We start from the raw sequence: 15,999 nt of genomic DNA on the forward strand, positions 1-15,999 counted from the left end.
GAAAGGGAACATTAAATTTAAATATTTGGAAAAAAAAAAATTGAAGTCATTATTACAATTGTAGAGTCAAGCAGTCAAGTTAGGGAGTGCCAGAATTAGAGGCAAATACCTCCCAATAAGTGCAGAAAAGTGTGCACTATTTCACATGAGATTCTCACAAAAATGATGGTAGGTAATGGCAACATGGCTTTGGAAACAGTTTCAGAATCTCCCACCAAAAAACACTAAGATCCAGGCTTCTAAGAAACTTAGGGAAATGAAACTGGGGATATTCTGCTCCAAGTAAGTCTTTAGAAATTTCAGGCTAGTCAGTCACTTGATACTAAATTTATGATGGCAAGAGTCAAAGTAGAAATAAAGCAAATACCCGTGTCCAGAAAACAAAAATAAAACCCATAGAAGTTTTAGGGTTTTTGTTGGTTTTTTTTTTATTTAGAAGTAAAATAAAATGTGACATTTCCATCTAGAAGTCGCTGACATATGCTATGGTAAATTCAAACACGTAGAAGTGGAGTTCTCGCTTTCAAATTCCTCCCCCATTCAGCTTCTTCCTCTTGCACTGGAGCCTTGTGCAAGCTCTGATGCGCCTGAGGACACATCCATTTAAGGCAGCCGCTGGAGTTCAAGCTTATCACCAGATGATGCTTCAAAGACGTCATCTTCAACACTTTCTTCTATGGGCTTCATTTTTGCCGAAGTTCTCAGGTAGGGAGACGTCCGGCCTGGGCCTGCCACAGTTACAAAGAAATTACCAATTAATCTAACAACACCTATCTGCTACATACACCTATTTGTGTCCAAATGTGCACAATTGGATGATCCTGTCCTAGTTCCCCCATGAGAAGATTTTATAAGTGAAGGTTTCTTTGTTATTTGGCCACAGGCATCGGGAAATCCTAGCCATGGGACAGCCATGCCGCTATGAATCAGCAATGCCTCCGAGGTTCAAACCCTGCAGCTGGCCACAGGCATGCTATTCTCCCCAAATTCAGTGCAAATCCTGACTGCACAAGGTGCCCAATGCTGTGTCCCTGGTGATTGTTTTCTCACTGTTACACTCACCCACTAACTCTTCTCCACAAACAATGATGTGAATGACTGCCCTAAGTACAAAAGGTATGTACATTTGCACACTTGCCTCGGCTGTGATAAAATTCCTTGGTGTACTGGGCAAACCTCAGGTGGGTACCTCTAACGGCCTTAAAAGCATGATAATGTAAAACTCATGGAAAATACAATATCCCCATAAGCAGGCATAGAGAAAACAAGATTAACAGGTGAGGCCATGTAACTTTTCCCTAACAGCAACTTTGTTGCTCTAAGACAGTCTAGAAAAGCAGCAACTCACAAAGCTTGCCAGAGCAGAGTGCAGGTAACGGTCACTGCCGGTAAGACATTAAATGGAGTTTTTGTGCAAGTTACCGCTGCAAACTACCTCGATTGTAGTTAAATTTTCAGCATAAGTGTTAAACCAGAGAGCTCCTTTGAGCTCAGGTTTATTTCCCATTGTTCACTCTGAAATTGCTTCTGTGCTTGGACCATTTTTCCTCTCAGTACCCTCTTCTAGAGTTAAATCACCACAACGGTACAAGGTTGTAAACAGCTAGCATATGATGAAATCTTTGAAATACCATTTTAGAAGAAAAGAGCAAGAGGTAGTGGTCCTGTCTGACAGATCATCTGTATACCAGCTAAAAATTCAAACTTTCTTGAAAAAAATACCGGTAGCCATAACACAACTGTTATTGCAGGGCTATTTTTGCTACTTTAAAAATGTTTATTAGATATACAGTAAAGTGCTCTACTAAGGAAGCCTATTTATGAAAAAGGACTCCTTTGTGCTGCATATGTTACAAACAGAGAACAAAATACTAGCTACAGGCAAGACCAGCAGGTTATCATATTACTGCATTTTTAAGCCACATTCACACAAACGCTATTTGGAATTAGCTTTTTAGAACTTTTTGTGTTAAAAGTGTATTAGTATTTTCTTTTAACATTCAAAAACTACCACAATAAAGGGTTATTTGCACACATTTTAAAATATTGGAATTATTAAGCACTTCTTTTTTATTACTTTATTACTAGTTTACTACCATTTTTAGACTGGTTCTCTTTTGTTCCAGAGTGCTTAGTTCTCTCCAGAAATCAGAAGTAAGAAGCCATAAAATCTTTTAAGTCTGCTGAACAGGAACCAATACTGGGTCTAATACTGTCAAGTTGTTTGGTTTAGGGACATGCCCTTATTTTCTTGAAATACAAAACCCTTGTCTATTGATGTCCAGTGTTGGACAGATGTTCAAGAGACTGAGGGCCTTCCATACCTGGGCCTTCCCTGTTGCGCACTCTCGAGGACCTAAGCCCAAATGCCCATATTAAAATGCCATTTCCCATGAAACCCAATCCTGCTTTTAACCTCAAACTGGGTGTAACATAGGGAGCACACAGTGAAATAACAGCACTAAAAGGATTATCAAATTAAATCTTTTCTACATTCCTGCTTAGCTTAGAAGTTTGGAAATACAGATTCACAGAGCAGCAAATCTTAGTGATCTAAACCAAGCAGCATAGAAAAAGAACCTGTATCACTAAGTAGTATATGAATGACTATCAAAAAATAGAATTATTAAATAGAAATTAATACCGAAATGTTTTCTAAAGGACTGAAAGTTAGGTGAAGCTATCCTTGTAACCAGGTTGAGCTATTTCTGCTTAACTCAGATTTTGGAAAAAGAGACGCATCAATTTCATTTATTAACAAATTACATACAGATGGATCACGGATGTCAAGCACAAGTATCACGTGATAAACAAACCCCACTTTAATACCTTTTTGAGGATGCTTTGCTGAGTTAATGTGATGTTATCAACAGAAAACATCATGCTGCAAACGACTCACTCCGTAAGCATTATAGAACTCTTGTTGGTTATTTCCTTAATATAAAAGCAAACAGTTAGTTGGGCTTCTCAATTAAATTCGAAACACAGTTTTGTTAATAATCAGTTTGGGGACTACTAATTAGTATTTTTCACTCTTTCACTACTAAACACTTTCAAAAAAGTTTTATATCAATTTCTTGAGAAAATTAGTCAAAGCTTATTGTTTGTAGCACAGATAAAAGCATAATTTTAAAATTTTGGATTATACAAAAATATAAATGGTCAATTTTTCAAGAATATGGAAATTAGGAGAATAAAACTTATTTGTACTGTTGTAGTCAAATATCGTATTTGTAATGGGAAGCTTTTGTCCACACAACAATCACCTAGCAATGACAAGACAGTATTCCTGTAGATAAGTTTCTCTTATTAATTTCTTCTTATAATTAAAAAAATTTAAAAGTTTGTCATTTCCATATGTTCCTCACTAATTCTGGGGGTCCAACGGTTTTGTTTGGGTGTTTTTTTAAATAATTGAATGCATGATTGCAGAAGAATGCATGGTCCAGAGGAATAGCACTGGGACAGTATGCACCTCATACTGAATCTTAAAAAACAGACAAAAAAAAAAAAAAAGACTGACTGCTGCACTGAGAGCACCCAGGATAAGGTTTTTGAAAGTACAACAGTGGGAAGGCAACTGGCAGCTTTTTTGATCACTTTTCCCTGTGATCTGAAAAAAAGTGCATACATGGCCACAATCCAAAGTGAATACAAATCTTTAAGCAGAGCTCACCTTGGTAACGAACCCCTCATTGGCAATGACAGTACCCAGGAATAACTAACAAGCTATTTTGGCAAGAAGGAAGATGGAAGTGTTACAGTTTAGTGAGATAAATAACCTTTCATCGAGACTTTTTACCAACCTTTATAGAAGTCAGAAATTTCACATTAATTAAAATGCACAGAAGAAATAAAGGACAGTATTTCCCGAGGTGTATGATACACTGCTGATGGGTAACACCTCTGACTCCCCAAAAGTAAGGGAAGTATTGGACTTGGGAGGCTGCTGCCACACCTACCGTTGCTAGTGGGGTAGCGGCAGTATAAACTACACCAACCACTGTTGGACCGAGCAATATTGGAATATAAAAGACATTTAAACCCCTCTTTTGGGGAAAGCACACCCCATACATGAGAAATTATGGTACACAAACCAAGGAAAAGTACAACAGAGGAAAGTGCATTTATCAAGTATGTGCTAAGCATGAAAGCATCTTAGGGATTAATGTCATTACAGCTGAACACGTCATGCATTTAGATTTCTGTCTCCCAAAGCTGAAATACTGGTGTGTAAGTGTTCTGCTGCTAAACCTGAAAGAGAATTTTAATTCTAGATAACTGCACAAACACATTTTTACAATTTCTTTCAGGCTTCTGAGTATGCAAATTTGTCCAAGGGCGCTCTACGCAAAGGAGTGGCTTCAATTTCATGGCGCTTTGCTGTGGAACAGGTGAAAAGCCAGTCAAGAGCTTATGGGTAAAGATCAGAGAACAGACCAACACAGCAGACTTCATGGCAGGTAACTGCTACAGGCTGCCTGATCAAGAAGAGCAAGTAGATGGAAGCCTTCTTTAGACAACCGGATGAAGCCTTATGATCGGAGGCCTTGGTACTTGTGGGGAACTTTAACCACCCCAGTATCTGGTGGAAAGGCAACAGGGCTGGGCACAAGCAGTCCAGGAGATTTCTGGAGAGTGTAGCAGATCATTCCTTCACAGAAGTGACCGATGAGCCGACTAGGAGAGGTGCTCTGCTGGACCTGTCACTGATGAACAAGGAAGAACTCATCAGGGAGCTGAAGGCTGATGGTAACTTTGGCTCCAGTGTCCAGGAACTGGTGGAGTTTAAGATACTGAGAGGTGTGTGAGACAAATAGTAGAGTTACAACCCTGGACCAGAGGACAGGGGACTGTGGCTTGCTCAGGGATCTACTTGACAGGAACCCATGGGACATGGCCTGCAGGGGCAAAGGGACCCAAGGACAGATGGCTGATCTTCAAGGACACCTTCCTCAAAACACAAGCACAGTCCATTCCAGTGTACAGAAAGTTGAGCAAGCGTGGAAGAAGGCTGCCATAGATGAACAGAAAAGTCCTGACAGAGTTCAAACACACACACACACAAAGTGGAAGCATGGATGAGCTGCTTGGGGGGAATACAGAAACACGGTCCAAGCATGCAGGCATGGAATTAAGAAAGCCAAAGCTCAGCTGGACCTGGATCTAGTGAAGGGCAAGAAGAAAGGCCTCTAAAATACATTGGCAACAAAAGGAAGACCAGGGAAACTGCAAGACTATGGCTCAGGGGGGCACAGAACCTAGGGACGTGGAAAGGTTGAAATATTCAACACCTTTCTTTTTTGCTTCAGTTTTTACTTTACAGGTTTGTCTTGAGGCCTCCCAGTTCTTTGAGTCTACTGGTAGAGACTGGGAGACTGATACTTGACTTACAGAAAGGGTGGACTGAGTTAGGAAGCACTTAAGTCAACAGGGAAAACATAAGACTGTGGAATCACATGAGCTGCATCCAAAGATGCTGAGGGTCGGCTGATGCGATTGCAAGACCCCTCTCTATCATCTTGGAAAGGTCATGGCAGTCAGGGGAGAGAAAAAACTACAAATATTATGGCTGTTTTCAAGAAGGGCAAGAAGCATCCAGGGAACTACTGGCCTATTAGCCTTACCTCAGTTCCCAGGAAGATTATGGAGCCCGTCTTCCTGGAAGCCACGTCCAAGCAACATGAAGGACAGGAAGGTGACTGGGAACAGTCAGCATGGATCTACCATGGGCAGACTGCCTGACCAGTCTGACCACCTTTTGTGGTGAGATGACGGGCTCTGTGGATGAAGGGAGTACAGTGGATGTTGTTTACCTGGACTGTAGCATGGCCCTCCATAGCCTGTCACAGAACCAATCTAGCCAAATGGGTGAGAAATGGACTGGATGCATGCAATACAGCTTGGGTAAAAAATTCGCTGGACTGCTGAGTTCGCAGGGTGGTGAACAGCAGTACAACACCCTGCTGGCAGTTGGCTACCAGCAGTGTCCTTCAAGGGCCAATATCAAGGCCTATAATGTTCAATGTATTAATGATCTGGATAATGGGATGTAGTGCACTCCCAACAAGTTCATAGACAACAGCCAAGTAGTGAGAGAAACTACTGATAGGCCAGAGGGTAGGACTGCTGGTCAGAACAGACTTTCAGAGGCTGGAGAAAAGAACTGACAGAAACCACATGAAGTTCAACAAAAGCAAATTGCTCCACCTGGGACACAAGAAACCTACACAGCAGTACAGCCTGGACATCAACTGGTTGGAAAGCAGCTTTGCAGAAACAGACCTGGGGGTCCTGGTGGACACAAAATGCAGTATGAGTCAGCAGAGTGCCCCTGCAGTGAAGAAGGTCATCCATATATTGGGCCATATTAGCAGCATATATTGGGCCATATTAGCAAAAGCACAGCCAGCAGGTCAATGAAAAAGATTAATCCCCTCTATATGGCACTTGTGAGACAGGATCTGGAGTGCTGTGTCCAGTTTTGGGCTTCTCCATACAAGACAGACATGGACATACTGGAGCGAGTGCAGTGGAGAGCAACCAAGATGGCCAGGGGCTGGAGCACATGACGTACATGGAGAGGCTGCAAGAACTGGTTGTGTTCAGCCTTATGAACAGAAGGTTCTCAGGGGATCTTACTGTTGTCTTCGGCTACCTAATGGAAGGGTATAAAGAAGACAGAGCCAGACTCTTCTCGGAGGCATGCACTAAAGAACAAAGGACAACAGTCATGAGTTGCAATAAGGAAAATCTTTTTCACCGTGAGGGCGGTAAGGCCCTGTAACAGGTTGACCAGAGAGGCTGTGAAATCTCTCACCTTGGAAATATTCAAAGCTTGACTGGACATGGCCCTGAGTAACCTGCTCTAGCTGACCCTGCTTTGAACACAGGGTTGGACTAGATGATATCCAGAGGTTCCTTCCAACCCCAACTGTTCTGTGATTCTAAATGTCCTTTCAGGGTACAGAGGAGAAATAAAGAAAAAAATGCTGAATTTTTCATCAAACTATCCCAACTGTCACCCTCGACATTCTAGTAGGGTGAAACACTAGCCGGGCTTTTGCTTCCATCTATCTGAGCATGCAGACTATACCAATGTTAAGGAGTGAAAACAGATAGGCCCTCCAAGTCTGAAGGAGTTCCTGGATGAAACTGTGAGGAACACAATGGAGAACAGATAATTAAACAGGAAACTGCAAATACTTAAAACCACTTTCTCTTCTGAGAGTTTAACCATTGTAAATAACCAGCAGTGATTTTTTTCCTCATATATTTGAATTCTAATTACTAAAGAATAATATTTCCCAAATAAAAATAAATAATCCTAGATGATCCTTTTAAATTCCGTTAAACTAACAGCTTATGCCAAATGAGAAAATTGAGCATCTTCTGGGTTTTTTTGTTCAAAAGATGCTTTCAGAGTTCAGGCTACTGTTAAAGTTTAGATTCAGGAAAATTAAAAGTAAAAAATAACAATAGCCTACAAAGAATAGTTTAGAAGGTTTCTATAAACAAATAAATTCCAAGAGTAGAAGCACAGAGGTCAGACTTGGTTTCTTCCCTCATTTCATTTGTTCTTTACTACTCCTGTCACAGGGAAGGAGAGCCTGACAGGATATTTGGAGATTTTCCAGGTAGCATCAAAGTATTGGTCGTACACCAGATTTCTCCAAACCCTGACAATACAAACTATCTCAGGAGGAAATGCAGAGCACCAAAATGCTGAGGGAAAAAGTTTTGTTTCGGTTTTTAATTTCTATAAGCATCAGTCACAGACCAAAGGAGATACTACTGTGACAGGCGCTGTACATTCACAGTTTTGCCCCATTGCTATAAACATTCCGTATTATGCCTACACATGCACATTACGCCAAAAATTATTACAATACATGCTGGATTTTTGCCATTATCTACATGAGGTAGATTCAGTTACCATAAAAAGCATTATGCATCTTATGAATTCCCTACAGTTAGGTCCCTCCACTTAGTGATCCCTACAGTTAGGTCCCTCCACAGCAGCATCCAAAAAGCTATTGTCTGCTCCCACTGAAGACAATAGGGGTTCCACAATCCTCTCTTATGATCAACCAAGCTGTGTTCAAAACTGGCACGAACTATTTTGAGCACTCACGAAGAGAGGATGCAGAGGAAGTCCCGCGAAGAAACATCTGCAAGCCATCCTCACTGTCACTGGTACTGGCCATACTGTTTCTCATCTGCATCACAGAGAGCTGTGAGCAAAGGCTGGGCTGTCGATCAATCTTTTTTGAAGCCTAAAAAAAAATTAAATAGTTAGTATTTAAAAGAAGTTATCAAGTAAATTAAAATAAAAATGGAAAAAAACTATTTCCTCTGTAGTAGATGCTCTGGTCTCAGCTATGACTATTCATGAATCAAGAAATTAGTTAGAGCAGAAGATTCTACGCAGTGTAAATTGTTTTAAATGAAAATAGAAGATGCCAGTAATATCTTGGAATTAGAATACTGACAAGCATGAAACCTCTGATTATTCAATTTTAATTCTGTTTTGCACTGGACTTGTCTTGTATTTTCCTACAGAAAAGTTGATTTTTATTATTTGGCAATTCATTATTCAGGTATGATGCTCCGCAATTAAATACAGCCTTTATGAGGAGCCTGGTCCTCCTTGCTAAACAAGACAGCACACTATATACAGAGCTTAGCAATTTATATCTTAACAGAGACTTCTTCACTTTCCTTGCTTTTTATTTCGTAATGTTAGAAAACAGTAAATGTCATTCCTTCCTAGCAGATGATCATTTGGCCCTTGATTTTGCTGAAGACAGATTAAATGCATCTCATGAATGTTATCCTTTACCTGTCAAATGGTCTTAGGAGCTTCCATTTGCTTTGAGTAGTCTTCCCGAGAAGTCTTTGTGCTATAATACTTATATGAAACCATACATTGTACCTTGTTAAGTATTCCTGCAAGTCAGAATGCTATTTGAGGTGTATGTGAAAGGTAGTAATCAATTACAAAAGCATAATGGATAACTCCACTTTACTGAACTTTAGAAGTCAGGAATTAGCATCCTGTTTCATGCAGAGAGGAATGACTATTTTCCCAACAGTAGTGAAAATACCCTTAGGTAGGAGAAAATCACAAGGTTCCTTACAAATAAGTGGATACTTTCTGTTTTCCAACATGCAATGAATCGATATACTTATCTTCTTACTATCATCTTGATTACGAGTAATCTATACTGAATTTGTTTTAGCTGTTCTCTTGTATGCTCCTGTGTACAGAGTTCAACTACAAAATTTTCTGTTGAGATTGTCACCAGCTAAAAAGCATTAAAGACACCAGTAATGTGTGTATTTGACAATGAAGCCTGTGAGAAATGACACGCCCACAGGGTTCTGGCAATGGGGAAATGAAGAATTTACTTGACAGATTTTTGTTGTCCTAGGCTATATAGGAAGGGCGTGTACAACAGGATTTTCATTTGAGGAAGAATAAAAAGGTACTACAGATTTCTCAAATGCTCACTCTTAATTTTTATAACATACATTTTCAAGTCACTGTGATAAAACAGTTGCAGTAATCTTAAATTCATGTGACTATTGTCACTAAAAATAAAGACTTGGTACAAACTGAAGTGTTCAGATATTAAGTCAAAGGAGGAGTGAAGTTAGGGTTTTTTTTAATACTTAGTATGATAAGGACCTTTCACTTAAAAACAACCAATTACAACATTACAGTAAGTACTTCATTATACTTCCATTTCAAGAAATACTTATACTAGTGCTGAAGCTCTACAGTGCCAGAAGTCAGCAGCACAAGTTTGTTGCAGATGACTTTGTATACTAGGCATGACACACTAATGCTGTCATCCATGTATAAAAAAAAGAAAACAAGGGAAGGAAAGAGGAAAGAAAAGAGGAAAATAAAATAGAGGATAAAAAAGAGAAAAAAGGAAAATAGAAAAAAAGAGAGAAAAAAGAAGAAAGAGGAAAAAAGAGGGGAAAAAAGAAAAAAGGGCGTGGTGAGAAAGTGTGAAGAACAGGAGTCTCCCAGGAGAGGCAGTCAGAATGCACACGCAGGAGGCATGTTGCTACATGTTCCTTTCAGATGCCATACTCCAGAAATGACTTACTGCCTATGTAGATGTGGGTTTTAACACAGAACATTCTCCTGTAATTCTTTTTTATTTAAAAAAAAAAAAAAAAAGCAGCTTTAACCACACACTTTGTAAGATGTATTTTATAGATGGTACATTCCTGCTAGATCATTTTTACCTTATGGTATTGTCCTGGTTTAGCTAGGATAGGGTTAAGTTTCCCCATCAGTGGCAGGGGAAGCTCCAGCTGGGTTATTCAATACCATGCTGATGTCACCTCCTGGCGCCCAAGCGCGGGAGAGTCGGTGAACGCGGGTGTTATGCCATCGCTCTGTGCTCACTGCTGTATCAGTAGATATCTTGCTCTGTTCATTGTTATTACTGTTACTGTTATTGTTGTTGTTTGTTGTGTTGCTGTTGCACTGCTGTATTAAACCTTTCCTTAACTCAGCCTCGGGGCTTTGTATTTCACTCCCTTTGTGGGGGAGGGGCAGCGGCCACGTGGTCTCAGACCCCGGCAGGGGCTAAACCACCACAGGTATTAGTAAGGTGAAAAGAGTGATCCAAAAGAGTTTTGAGGATCTGATTGCAAGACAGTGTAATCCTCTATTTCACTGACTGGAAGGCACAATAAACAGTGCTTTATTGCTGTTAAACTGTTTCTCCAGAAATTCTTTCTTTTCTCTTTCTATAACCAGTTCAAAATTGAGAAAACTTACAATGTCTAATTAGCCATAAAGACTTTACAAGTTAAGTCTGTTGAAGTCTGTTGTATAGCAGCAGTGGCAGTCATTCCTTCTGAATCATTTTGTAGTAAATTCACAACTTTGCAGAAGTAAATATTTAACCTATATGAGATATTCACGGGCAATCTGATGAGAAGGGCTTTTGTTCTGAGTTAGTGTGAGTTAAATACAGACAGAATACAAAAATACTCTATTATAAAGCTTTTCATAAATGGTGAAAGTTCTTCAAATAAATGATGTATGAGAACCCTACAGCCACCACATAAATAATAAAAAAACCAAACACCAGCAGCCAAGTTACCATCCAGAACTTGAAAAGCTAAGGAGACAAAATGAAAGTAAAACAGGATAATAAATGTATCCATGACTATACCCAGAACACTTACTGTGACACCTAAAACACACTCCCCTCTACATGCCAAGAAGAGTAAGTTATATTCAGGTCACTTAATATTTTATATTGATTTATATTTTATATGCATTTCATGCCTCCCTCCACTAATGTCAACATAATGTCTTTTTTTTTTTTTTTTTTTTTTTTTTTTGTATTTACAACCCTCAAACACATGTTGAAATTATTCTTCTTGGCAATCAGTATTACCCAGTTTGACCCCAGCAAGCAAATTCTTTAAGAAAGAAGCTCGGAACCTTGTTTGTACAAAGGCACCCATTTGTTAATGAGAAAGGATATCCAGGGAGAGGCACCTTTCTAGCTACCAGCCATCACGTCTACTAGTTGTCTAGAAATGTTTGTGCTAGCTGATCAGTTCTGAATCTCAAGTTATTCATCTTTCTTGCACATTACTGTGCTAATTTAGCAATAATCAATACTGCTTCTGACAAAAATGTTGCACTGACTCATATTTCGGCACCAAAAGGCAATGAGTGTGAATTCAGCAGCTGATAGCAGCAGGTTAAAAAAAAAGTTCTTTAAGATTATTTAAAGTTGAAATAACAATTCATCTGTGTAGGGGAGGAAAATTCCCAAATAAAACTTCAATTGCTTACCTTGTCATTTAAGGTCGGGTCATTCAGTGAATACAGTTTATTTGTAATATCTTTGCCAATAAGATACTTAAAGATCTCATAAAGAAATGGCTCAGATTCCAGAAAATAAGTCAGCCTTTCCCTGGACCAGCACAGGAACTTGCAGTTATCGTCTGCAATAATGGTGACCTGAGAAAATACACGCTCAGAATTAGCAATGCTATTTTGCTTTAAAATAAGGAATACAATTTTATTTGCGCCTCCAGTTAAAATAACTCTTAAAGCCATAAAACTTTTCAGTATCCCTTAGAAGGTGATATTTGCAAACATAAAACATCTCAGATGTTTAATATCATCATACTTTTAACTGATAAGCATAGCCAATTTGTTTTTCAGAAAACCTGGGGAAAGCTAATAGGGGAAAAAAATCTGTCATAAGTTCCCAAACTGTAAAAGCATTTATGTTAGGAGACTTACACATAAAGTCAGTCCTACAGCGATGACACTACTTGTATCCCAATAGGCCTACATGTTGCTTGGCTTTATTTTATGTCGCTGTCACCAAACAGGAACAACTGGTATAATCCAAAGGTCTCCATCAAAGAGTTTTTAAGGATTTAAACAACATATTTTCATCTTTCTCTCTTCACTGTTGGCCCTGCTGACCCCACAAGTACCACCTTCTAGCAGTTGAGCTAAGGTTCTGTTTGCTCAGTTACTGATAATTCAGCTATTGATAGTTACAGAGTAGCTTGCATCCTCTCCAGGGAGGCTGGACCTGCCAGGTTTGTCCCCCTGTGCCGGCAGAGGGCAATGGCACACCAAAACCTACAACGTTCAGTGATACCCAACGGTGTGTTTTGCAAGGAAAAGTCAGTCATCTACAGAGAAATCAAGGTGTTCTGCTATTACAAGCTAATATTACCTCCTGAAAAATTAAAAATATATAAAGCCTAAGAAATAATGGGAAGCTGTCATGTATCCATGGATTTTAACCTCACGGTCTGTAATATAAGCACACAAGCTGAGGAAGAATTCGCCAGCGTTGCCAGCAGATGGGGTCCTCAAGATTGATTCTGTATCCTCTTGCAATGGCAATGCTGAGAGTGTTTATATGGCAGTAACAAGCAGAACTCACGAGTGAAGGATGTACACCGTACCAGATTACAGTAATTTTTAAAGAAGGCAGAAGTTGAGGCATAAGCCTTTTCCCTTCAGAGGGACCGATTCACATCCAGTCGCTTACGAGAGAAAACAGGCAGTGCCAAGAGGGTGGCTGTGCTGCCGGATGCCTCGCTGTTGTGAAATGAATACATCTGGACAGTTCTCCCTCCTTGGCGTTAAGCCTACTATTTGACTGGAACATATGACATCAATCCCTGATTTTGGAGTCTACATTGCTCTCCCTCCCTCTTCTGCCAGGGTATCAGTGCAGATGTACCCAGTCAGCCACGGTCTGGTCATTATTGCACACACCCAGTTAAAGAACATCACGTAAGAGGTAACAAAATAGCCATTTCAGTACTATAGGAAAAAGAAACTTCTCTAACAATATTTTTTCCCACAAGCTAGAATATAATATATCCTTTAATGTACTAACATAATTACACTGCTAGAGACATATACCCTTATTGTTCCCCATATGAATATTTTTATTAAAAATACTGTGATCTCTTTCAGCTTATGTTGCTTTAACAATTTTCGAAATGACAGAAGCATTAATACATTTAGATAAATACCAGTTTCAAGCTACTAATGCCTGAATTTTTACTGTTTCATTTTAGTAACACCAAATATTACAATAATTATTTTTCCTTTTCTGTTTTTGAACCAGTGATGAGACTGCTCACATCATCTCTTTTTCCAGTAGAGCTCTCTCTTAAATTATTTCTCCTGAATAATCTCTTAACACAAAATAAACTTGGAAACAGTAAAAGAGAACAGAATAGTGAAAGCCAGACTGTTCAGCAAACACCATCACAATACTGGTTTGCAGCATTTAATTTTAAAAGGTATTCTTGATATGATCCATCATGAAACACCAGTACTAGAAAGCTAACAAAATTATGCAAGTCAAATAGTTCACTGTTGATCAAATTTATACTCTGTTTTTTAATGATCTCATCAGCTCATATCCAGTGACATTAAAAGCAAAGTGTACCTGGAATTTCTCACCCCGGTTCATCTGTGTCGATCGAAATTCAGGAGAATCTATAAAGGCACAGGGGTAAATATTATGCAGAAAATGCCCTCGATAAGACACCTTCATTCTGGAAATAAAAATGTATGAAACAACATTTTAAAGTCATGGAGATTGATTAATTTAATCTAAATTTGGTTATGATTACTGACAATGGTAAAGCAGTAGGTAAAAGGCAAAAACATGTTCATCTTCTGGAATTTCAGCCCCAGAGCTACCCTGTTTTCTACCTAAACCTCACCAATTCAAAGCAGAACAGACTACCAGCCAACTCAAGTTGCCAAACGTGGTGTGTATCCTCAAAATGTTGCCATTCAAAATGAAAAAGGTCTGCAGGGTTATGCTACACAGCCAGACCAAAATCAGGCTTCCTTTAGCTTTGCAGTAATGAGCAGCTAATGACTTCAAAGAAAAATGACAAAGCCTGACATCACTGTTCCTATCATCAGAAACTGGTTAAAATATTGGTCAGAACTTAGCAAGAGCTTCAAGATTACAGCCTGGCCAGGGGCATTTATTTTTACCCTTTCTCACCTGGGCCCTGTCAGCTTCTGGGCAGTGCACCTGCCCCTCTCTGCTTACACATACATGTGCGATGAATCAATTCCAATAGGCCTGTTGTTTTAAAGTCTACTGGAGGGATATTTTTTCTTTCCACATGCACAGTATTTTTTAACCTTAAAACCTGAGAATGCACTGAGAAGATGACTTAGATATCTAAGACTCAAACAAATCTCTTGCTTATTCTGGAAGACACTGCCTTTGGTATTATACAAATATAATTCCCACTAAAATCCATGCAGTTGCAAACACAAGTGGAGACATAACATGCTCTCAGTAAGAAACACCAGTGTCATTTGAAGACAGTGTCACAAAATAGTCTATACCTATAGACGATTTGGCTATAGATCATAATGCGCTACAAACAATAACATTAAAAAAGCTAACAAAATCCCCAACGATTTTCTAATCTATTCAACTATGGCACAAAGCATAAGACTGTCCTCAAGCTTTATAGAACCTACTTCCCCTTCAGCAGGATGCTTAGCCTATCATCAACTGATGTTTTATCTTCTGCAGCATAGGCTTGACCTGTCTTTAAAGTCTGAATGTTGCAGAATTGTCCAGTTAGTCTTTGGAAGAGCTCTGGAGGCACATGAAGAGGTTCAAACATTCTCTTGTAGAGGCTGCTAAGCTCCTTCTCTATCTTGATCTAGAATGCAAAACCAAAAGACATCAATAAACACTGATGCATTAATTAGAAAAGGGGGAGACTGCACGCATGCTTTAGTTGTTCCGTTTGAGGAACATCTTTGTTCTGTTTAGGCAAGAAAAGAAGTGGTACACGTGTGACATCTGTCCACAACCACTGCCTATGACAGGGTGACCAAAACCTTATCTAAAATTAGACAGGCTGGCACACTGGTGCTTTAGAATCCTGTTCTATCCAAGTGACACATTAAATCAGATACAAGGAGTCTTCTGAGACTTCTGCTGATCTAACAACGAAAAGGACTTGGGCCAGAATTACACAGGAAAAAAAATGAGGTTGCCTGCATTTTTCACACCACATGCACACCTCATTCTGGCCATCTCCCAAGGCTCTCCAGGGAGTCCCTTTCATCCCTGAGCCTCTTGGCTTACTTGCAGTAGAAAAGCAAGTCCTCAAAAACAAACCCATCATATTGAAATCACATGTAATGAGAGAGGGAAAAAAAAAAACAGTGCCAGCTACACATCCCACAACTAGGAGCCCACCCAAACTCAGGCAGCAGCAATGAGGGAAAGGATGTTGGCTGAAATCCCAAGCTTGAAAGTCTTTCCTGAATGAAGACACCAGGGAATGAGACCCAGCATCCCTGAAAGCAGAGGCAGCCTGAACAATGCTTGCATATTTGCTGGGAGGAAAACAAATTAGAACAATAAGCATCAGATAATGAAAAGATAAAATATACATAGAACAAAGAATAAGGAAAAGCAA

General features: G+C 39.4%; 1 protein-coding gene across 9 annotated transcripts in view; it reads right to left on the reverse strand.

The window, feature by feature from the left end:
• Nucleotides 1-402: 402 nt before the first annotated feature.
• The window catches only part of POPDC1 (popeye domain cAMP effector 1), a 32,674-nt gene continuing 17,077 nt past the window's right edge, over nucleotides 403-15,999 (reverse strand). For 4 of the 9 annotated variants that reach the window (XM_074862187.1, XM_074862189.1, XM_074862188.1 and 1 more), the window contains 5 exons: nucleotides 15,044-15,231; nucleotides 13,980-14,088; nucleotides 11,840-12,007; nucleotides 8,135-8,276; nucleotides 403-728 (listed from right to left, as the gene is read on the reverse strand). In XM_074862187.1, the coding sequence (XP_074718288.1) occupies nucleotides 604-728; nucleotides 8,135-8,276; nucleotides 11,840-12,007; nucleotides 13,980-14,088; nucleotides 15,044-15,231 (732 nt within the window). In that variant the 3' untranslated portion in view covers nucleotides 403-603. Of the gene's footprint in view, nucleotides 729-2,829; nucleotides 2,935-3,793; nucleotides 4,710-6,519; nucleotides 6,711-8,134; nucleotides 8,277-11,839; nucleotides 12,008-13,979; nucleotides 14,089-15,043; nucleotides 15,232-15,999 lie in introns of those variants that run through there. The other 5 variants (XR_012628099.1, XM_074862192.1, XR_012628100.1 and 2 more) reach the window with 5 other exon arrangements.

This window comes from Strix uralensis, chromosome 3, assembly GCF_047716275.1.
Source record: "Strix uralensis isolate ZFMK-TIS-50842 chromosome 3, bStrUra1, whole genome shotgun sequence".
NCBI classification, from domain to species: Eukaryota; Metazoa; Chordata; class Aves; order Strigiformes; family Strigidae; genus Strix; species Strix uralensis.